The following is an 8,637-nucleotide window of genomic DNA, read 5'->3' on the forward strand; positions in this document are numbered from 1 at the left end:
TGAGACTCCAACTCAAAAAAAAAAAAAAAAAATGTACTCATAAGTAATCTCAATGCCGTTTGTAATATTTACTAATAGCATATTTAACCTAGTTAAAAACTGCTTTCCACAGGGTTTGGAAATTCGTATTTCTAGATACAAATGATCTTTTGATGAACATTTTCTTTATGTTTACGATATTATCAATGAATAGACACCTAACTACAGGTGGCTTGCACCTATAGTCCCAGCTACTTAATGGATCTCGTGAAATCTTTAACTATTGGCGTTAAAAAAAAGTATGCTATACCTAGTAACTGGGTGAGACAGTGTCCTGTAAAAGCATAACCACCAAGCACAAGTAGAACACAGCTAATTGGACATAATATACATGAGGAAAGGTAGTTTTTGTTTTTTTTTTTTGAGTTGGAGTCTCACTCAGTCACCCAGACTGGAGTGCAGTAGCCACTCCCGGCCACCACACCTCGCCTGCTGGGCTCCGGCGATCCTTCCGCCTCAGCCTTCTGAGTAACCAGAATTACAGGCATGCGCTACCTCGCCCAGCTGATTTTTTGATTTATTGTAAAGATGAGGTCTTGCTGCCCAGGCGGGTCTCGAACCCATGGGCTCAGGTGATCCACTCACCTCAGCCTCCTAAAGGTGCGGGATTATAGGCTGAGCCACCGAGCCCAGCTGAAAGGTAGATTTTTATTAATGTGTTTGTTTTTCTTGATTCCTGATTTACTCAGGTTCAGTCTTCTATGTTTCTGGTCCTGGATCTATGGGCCTGTGTAAATCTTTGTCACTTAGCTAAAAGAATTGTGGAGATTTCTTAAAAATCCATATAGTTGTGTTTTGAGCATCTACTGTATGTGAGGCATTATTCTTTTTTTTTTTGAGTCGGAGTCTCACTCTGTCGCCCAGACTGGAGTGCAGTGGTCACTACTGGCCACTGCAGCCTCGACCTGCTGGGCTCCAGCGATCCTTCCATCTCAGCCTTCCAAGTAACTGTAACTACAGGTGTGCGCTACCACGCCCGGCCAAGTTTTTGATTTATTGTAGAGATGAGGTCTCGCCAAGTTGCCCAGGCAGGCCTCGAACCCACGGGCTCAGGCAATCCACTCACCTCAGCCTCCCAAGGCGTGGGATTACAGGCTGAACCACCGAACCCGGCTGCGAGGCATTATTGTAGGTACTGGGGATACAGCAGCGAAAAAAGGAAAAAAAAATCCCTGTTATGGAGCTTATTGTTGGAGAGATAGACAATAAACACCACTAAGCATAATTACAATATGTCGGGTAGTGTTAGCTCAGGATAAGGGGTTAGAGAGTGACGCTGGGGACTGCTATTATTTTCCTAGAGACAGGGAACACTTTTACTCGAGATATACACCTAGGTCACTCACTTCCTTGATTTATATAAATCTGTTTAAATGAAAGGTAGCAGATAAGACCTCCTTGATCTCTGCCAACAAGAGGGGATCCTCAAGATAAGATACTTTTTTTTTGACTCAAGGTCTCCGTCACCCAGGCTGGAGTGCAGTGGGATGATCATAACTCACTGCAGCCTCTACCTCCTGGGCTCAGGCAGTCCGCCTTTGCCTCTCCCAAGTAGCTGGGACAACAGGCATGTGACACCACACCTGGCTGTTTTTCTGATTTTTTTTTTTTTTTTGTAGAGACGAGGTTTTGCTGTGTTGCCCAGGCTGGTCTTGAACTCCTGGGATCAAGCAATCCACCCTCCTCAGCTTCCCAAAGTGCCGGGATTACAGGTGTGAACCACTGTACGTGACCCCCAAGATACTTGTTAAAACTAGTCTTGACAAAGTGATAAAAGTAACAAATGCACGAGTAAGAAAAACTTCAAATAAAGCAGAACGGAATTCAGTGAAAAGTAAAATCTTTTGTCCTCTCCTTGCCCTTCTCCTCAGCAGAGGACCACAAAAATAAACATGTTAGAAACAGAGATAAAAGCCTTTCCTTCACGCCCCTTTTTAGTAGAAATTCACCTTAAAAGGGACTTGCCCTATATCTCCACTGTTAATATTTCCTGCTGCTGGGGCAGGCCTCTGAGAGAATAAACCCATAAATAGTTACAACTTCCAGATGAATTGTGTGCAGATGACTTCCTGCTATGGTTGCTTGTGCATGTTTGTAATTGTTAATGGGATATTAATGTTTAGTCTGTCATTAGTCAACAGGCAGAGCTCGCCCTGCAGGAGGCAATTAGGATTGCCCAGGAATCCAATGACCACGTCTGTCTCCAGCATTGTTTGGTGAGGCCATCCTCTGGTCTTGGGAGTTTTGCTCATGGGTTGAGTTGGCCTTCTGTAAGGCTTTGTGTGAATTGGGTTGTTTTGAAGTTGGAGCAAAGGTCTTCAGTAGCGAAGGGAAAGTAGTGAGGTGGTTGTGGGAATTCAGAAAGGGCAAATCATATTTACCTTTCTTAATTCGTGACACCTGTTCTGCTTTGGGGATATTGCTTGTCTGCATATTTTAATGCAACTTGCCATGAAGAAAGAGTAAACCTTTAACTATTGGCATTAACCAAAAAAATGTATGCTATACCTAGTAACTGAGTGAGATGTCATATGTCATATAAAAGGATAACCGCCAAGCACAAGTAGAACACAGAAGCCATTTGACAATCACCTGAGAATCTTCTTTCTCAATTAAAAGGCCCCCCCCCACGTGAGGGCTTTATGCTTTTTTCTGAAATACTCATCACAGCTTGTCAAAGGTAAACCAGGTTAATGGCTTCTTTATTTCAGTCTGGTTTTAATGGTTTTAATATGTTTGACAGATTTCAAGGTTCATAATTCGTGAAAGAGTGTTTTAGAGTGTTTATTTTCTCCCTTTTTAGATCGTTCTTTTTTTTAAATTTTTTTATTTTGAAGATGTGTAGTTCTCTCTTATGACACCCTGATATTTCACTGGAACATTAACCATTACCATTATTATGATATATTTTGATGATTTCTCTTGCCAGAGCTGGCTTTATGTGCTGGGGCAGAAGAGATCCGATAGCTATGTTCTGCTGGAGCATTCTGTGAAGAAAGCAGTACATTTTGGGTTACCGGTAAGGCTCATCTTTCTGTGAGATTGTTTCCATAAATGGTGTTGAGCCTTTGTCTCTTTTTCCACCCACCTCTGTCATGAACCAGTGATAGATTTAGAATGGGTATTTTAAAGTGTGGTTTTATTCTTGACATTTCATATGACTTTAATTATTAATCACACCACTAAATTCTGTTTGGTAGGTTTCTCTCTGTTCCCTTCTTCCTAATAACATCTGTGGATGTTCCATTTAGCACTGTGATAAGAGATCTTTGCTTAGTTTATTGAGCAACATTAGTCTAGCACATATTCACTTAGAAATATTTTAGAAAAGGCTTAAACCAAGAAATGGCAAACTTCACAACCCTTGGGCCAAAACTGGATCTCTGTCTGCGTATGGTCTTTGAGCTAAGAATGGTTTTTACATTTTTAAATAGTTGGGGGAAAAAACAACAAAGAATATGTGACAGAAACCAAATGTGGCCTGAAAAATCTAAATTATTACAGAATGAGTTTGCTGATTCTTGTTTTAAATAATAAACAAAGCCAGGGACCAGTAAACCTGACAGGCAGATTTGTCCTTTCTTACTTTGAGTGACAGGGAAGGATCTGAATTACAGTTCTGAATGACATGTTGAGGAGCATTGAAAGGGCATGTTTACCTGCATGAAGTACATGCTTGAAGAACCTTATTCTCTTAAAAACTCAGCTAGCTGGGTGTGGTGGCTCATGCCTGTAATCCCAGCACTTTGGTAGGTGGAGGCCAGAGAATTGCCTGAGCCTAGGGGTTCGAGACCAGGCTGGGCAACTTGGCGAGACCTTGTTTTTACAATAAATAAAATTAGCCGGGTGTGGTGGCGCACATCTGTGGTTCCACCTACTTGGAAGGCTGAGGTGGAAGGATTGCCTGAGCCCAGCGGGTCGAGGCTGTGGTGGCCATGAGAGTGCTACTGTACTCCATCCAGCCTGGGTGACAGTGAGACTCAAAAAACAAACAAACAAATACTAAACTGAAGACTGGACCACATACAGCGGGACTGCTTAAGCCTTGTCTCGGGAAGTTTGTGACAGACTTCAGTAAAATCAAAAGTAATTATGTGTAGTAATTTAATGCCTTTGCTTTTAAAATTTGTATATTATCCATGTGATTCACTTCTGGGAAAGGAAACTTATGTACAGAATTGATTGTAATGGTAAAAGTGGCTCCTTGAAATAAATGATAGACTTCTAAAGTACAATTCTTGCTATGGATTTAAGCTGACTTTTTTGAGTTGAGCTTTCATCCTTGAAGAATATACCAGAAGTTAATGAAAAGATAGTTTTGTTGCTCATGGTAGGCATCCTTTTTTGATCTTCTATTACATAATGTGCCCAGCACTGTTTGACATCTATTATTTCATTGTAATTTTACAACAATTCTTTATGATAGGTTTGATGCCCATTTTACAGATGAGGAAGCTGAGGCTTAGCTAAGAAGCTAAGAGACTGGCCCTAAGGCACACAGTAAGTAGCAGAGGCAGTATTTAAGTCCAGGTCCATCTAATGCCAAAGCCCTGCTGGCTCTTCCCCATGTGCCTTCTGCCTCTCTGCCAGCCCCAGTTTTTCAGGAACACATCTCATGTGGATGAGGGTTAAGGTCAGGTTGTAGGTACTTTCCTTTTAAATAGTGCTGTCACTGTGCATGTGCTGAAATGTGAAATCCACCACATTTCTGAAGAGCAAAACAAATTCTGTCATGTAATCTCTATCTTGGGTCGTGGGTATATCTGTCCCCTTAGTACCTCGCCTCCCTGGGAATACAGTCCCTTGTTCAACAGAGAGCTTTTGCTGGGAAGACGGCAAACAAGCTGATGGATGCCCTGAAGGACTCTGACCTCCTGCACTGGAAACACAGCCTGTCAGAGCTCATCGACATCAGTATCGCACAGAAAACGGCCATCTGGAGGCTCTACGGCCGCAGGTAGGTCTTCATGCAACTGCCAAGGACATGGCAGTGTGAATCTTTCAGAGACAAGCAGCAGCTAGCAAACTAGTTCTAAGAAAGGCCAAATGTGCAAGGATTTCCCCTCTCTGGTAGAAGTTGTTTATGCAGAGGATTAGACAAAACATTGTATAGTCTAAAAACATTTTGTATTTTACACAGACTTTGCAAAATTTTTTTCCACGTGTTCTTACCTAGTCCTCCCAGATGCTCTGTGTGGTAACTGGTGGGTGATCTCCATTCTGGAATAAGTAAACCAGGGTTCACCTATCTGTTATTCCCAAATTCACACATGTAGTTAACAGGTGTCAGAACCAGGACTCAAACCCAGGTCGCTTGATTCTAAGCACTGTACTCCTGTGCTTTGACACCTTTCTTCCTGTTTGCAGGAGGCATGGTCCATGGTCATTCAAGCCAAGCATCCCCTGAACCCCAAAGCTATTGTATAGAGAAAGTTGCTTTCTGTTAACCAAGGTGTTTGCTCTGCACTATTTTCCGCCTCATGTTTACTTCTTCATTTAGCCACCTTTTGCTTGGAAGTAAACTTCTGAACCAGATTTTAATCCTCAGCTAGACAATCTACTATTTCTAGGAAGTCAGTAATGAAAGAAAGTGCTTATTTTACCAGTCTTGTTTTTGTATTTCAGATAATTTTTTGGCACGGTGTGCTCTGAAACAGCTGCAGACACTGGCCACTGCTTACATTGCCAGAGCAGCCTGTGCCAGGATGGCATCGGGTCTGAATTTGCCCGTGAAAACTAATTAGCAGACTGTCACCAGAGGGAACATCGGGGTGGGGCTGGGAGTGGGGGATCTGGGAGCTTGGAGCACCCAGTTGTGCTCTAACCATCACCTGTCTCCTTTGGGTCTGCACATCCAGGATGCTTTCCACTCTCCTTTTCCTCAGGGCGGGATTGCTGGCATTGGGAGGCAGCTGTTCCCAGAAAGCCAGAGCCTGTGGAGGGGTGTCACTTGTTTGCATTTCCACTCAAGATAAATGATGGGTGTGGCGAAGGGGAGCCTTGGCCTGCTAACTGAAGGGGGATCCTGTTTCCTCTCCTCACCCAGTACCATGGCACTGCAGCAAGCCCAGATGTTGCTGAGCATGAACAGCCTGGAGTCGGTGAATGCGGGAGTGCAGCAGAACAACACGGAGTCGTTTGCCGTCGCGCTCTGCCACCTCGCAGAGCTACACGCGGAGCAGGTGGGCAGGTGGCTGGGCCAGTGTGCTCCTGGAGCAAGGCGGGCGCTGCCGTGTCCTTCCTCTAGTGCTTGAGAAAAGCACCAGACACGACTTGGACAGGACTGTTTGATGCAGGTGGCCAAAAGAGTGAAACCTCCCCAGTGGATATAGACTAAGTGTGGAGACTGCAAAGTTTGTTGACTTGGGGTCTTTTTGTGGCATCATCAAAGAGAATAAGAGGTCAGCTAGTTTCATGTAACAAATGGAATAAAAAAGAGTCTTTGACATTTAAAGTAGTAGAGATTTATGTGTTTATAGGAGAGGGGCGAGTGTAATAAAACAATAGCTAAAATCATAGTAGCTAATGTTTATTGTATATCTGTTCTGTGCCAGACCCAGGGCTCAGTGTTTTATGTGTGCTATCTTACAGAGTCCTTACAGTCGTTTCCTGGGATCAGCTTCATTGGTATCCCTATTTCACAGAACAAAAGACAGGTCTAGGGAGCTATGTCTTACACCCACCACCAGTAAGTGTCAGAGGCAGGTGGAAGTCTGGTTGACTGCAAAAAAGGACAGCGGGAGGCTGGGCACCGTAGTTCACACCTATAATCCCAGCACTTTGAGAGGCCAAGGTGAGAGGATTGCCTGAGTCCACAGGTTTGAGACCAGCCCGGGCAACTTGGTGAGACCTCATCTCTACAATAAATTAAAAAATTAGCCGGACGTGACACCACGTGCCTATAATTATAGCTACTTGGAAGGCTGAGGTGGAAGGATTGCCTGAGCCTAGCAAGTTGAGGCTGTGGTGGCCATGAGCGTGCAACTGCACTCAAGCCTGAGTGACAGAGTGAGACTCCAACTGAAAAAAAGAAGAAAAAAAAAAAGAACAGTGGGAATTGGACATAACCTTGACTTAAAGCCCAAATAATTTTACATGAATTTTTATTTTATTTTATTTTATTATTTTTTTGATTTATTATAGAGATGAGGTCTCACCCAAGTTGCCCAGGTGGGTCTCGAAACTGCGGGCTCAGGCAATTCACTCACCTCAGCCTCCCAAGGCGCAGAATCACAGGCTGAGCCACCGAGCCCAGCTGAATTTTTTTTTAAGACAGAGTTTTGCTCTGTCACCCAGACTGGAATGCAGTTGTAAAATCATAGCTCACTGCAGCCTTGAACTGGGTTCAATCTCCTACCTTAGCCTTCTGGGTAGCTGGGACTACAGGAACACACCACCAAGCCTGGCTGATTTTTTTATGGTTTTTTTTTTTTAGAGATGAGGTCTCGATATGTTGCCTAGGCTGGTCTTTAACTCCTGGCCTCAAGAGATCCTCCTGCTTTGGCCTCCCAGAGTGCTGGGATTACAGACTTGAGCCATTGCTCTCAGCTAATTTTATATGATTCTCTGTATGGGGATTAATTAAAGCATCTCTTATGCTTTATCTTCCCTTTTCTCAAAATACCTTCTTTCATGGAAAACATCAGGAAAACCTATTTTATTTAAAACCCTCTATTTCACTAAACACTGCCATGGTTATACATACATTTCCTTAATCCTGTTTTTCTCTCCTCTTCGGAGTACTTGTTAGATTACATTGTAACACTCAACATTCCTTAATCTGCAGCTTAAAGGTTTCTGGGTAGTTTCCGTGCCTTTCAGACGTCTAGAACTACTTTCCTCTACCAAACATATTTTAGCATTTTCCAATTCTTTAAGTAGCTGTGTAAACAAAGGGGATGGATGGATGCTGGCCGATGGGTTCTGCTGAGCCCTAATCAGCTGCTTTCTTCCTGTGCCTGGGAAGAATTGCCCAGGCTTTCTGAGGTCAAGACTACAAAACAATTGTGCTTGCTGTTTTTCCTCCAGGAATGTTGCGGGTCTATCTTTTGTTTGCTTTTTCCCCTCTTAATGGCACTGGAACCTTTTATTTTTAGTATTTTTTTTTTTTTGAGTTGGAGTCTCACTCTGTCGCCTAAACTGGAGTACAGTGGCATGCTCACGGCCACTGTGACCTCAACAGGCTGGGCTCAGACGATCCTTCCACTTCAGCCTTCCAGCTGAACTACAGCTGAACCAGCTGGAACTACAGGCGTGCTCTACCACGCCCGGCTAATTTTTTGATTTATTGTAAAGACGAGGTCTTGCTAATTTACCCAGGCTGGTCTTGAACCCCTGAGCTCAGGCAATCCTCTTGCCTCCTGGTGCCATAACTAAGTGGAACCTTTGGTAGTTAATGAGTCAGTGAGCATTCACTGAAGTATTTCATGTGCACCTCCTGTGACGCCATATGGTTCACCCACTAAAAGTATACACGTGTGACTTGTTGAAGGAGGATTTTCTTTTTTTTTTTTTTGAGTTGGAATCTCACTCAGTCGCCCAGACTGGAGTGCAGTGGCCGCTCCCGGCTACTGCAGCCCTCGAACTGCTGGGCTCTGG

At 43.6% G+C, this 8,637-nt stretch overlaps 1 protein-coding gene across 1 annotated transcript in view; it reads left to right on the forward strand.

Annotated features, from left to right (window-relative positions):
* The window catches only part of ANAPC5 (anaphase promoting complex subunit 5), a gene marked incomplete at its 3' end in the record, with an annotated part of 32,694 nt that overhangs the window by 21,203 nt on the left and 2,854 nt on the right, over positions 1 to 8,637 (forward strand). Inside the window, exons 8-11 of the mRNA XM_008055465.1 lie at positions 2,174 to 2,255; positions 2,969 to 3,058; positions 4,815 to 4,996; positions 6,086 to 6,221. Of these exons, the coding sequence (XP_008053656.1) occupies positions 2,174 to 2,255; positions 2,969 to 3,058; positions 4,815 to 4,996; positions 6,086 to 6,221 (490 nt within the window). The remainder of the gene's footprint in view (positions 1 to 2,173; positions 2,256 to 2,968; positions 3,059 to 4,814; positions 4,997 to 6,085; positions 6,222 to 8,637) is intronic.

This window comes from Carlito syrichta, unplaced genomic scaffold, assembly GCF_000164805.1.
Source record: "Carlito syrichta isolate Samal-C Ts95f unplaced genomic scaffold, Tarsius_syrichta-2.0.1 Scaffold301858, whole genome shotgun sequence".
Lineage (NCBI taxonomy): Eukaryota > Metazoa > Chordata > Mammalia > Primates > Tarsiidae > Carlito > Carlito syrichta.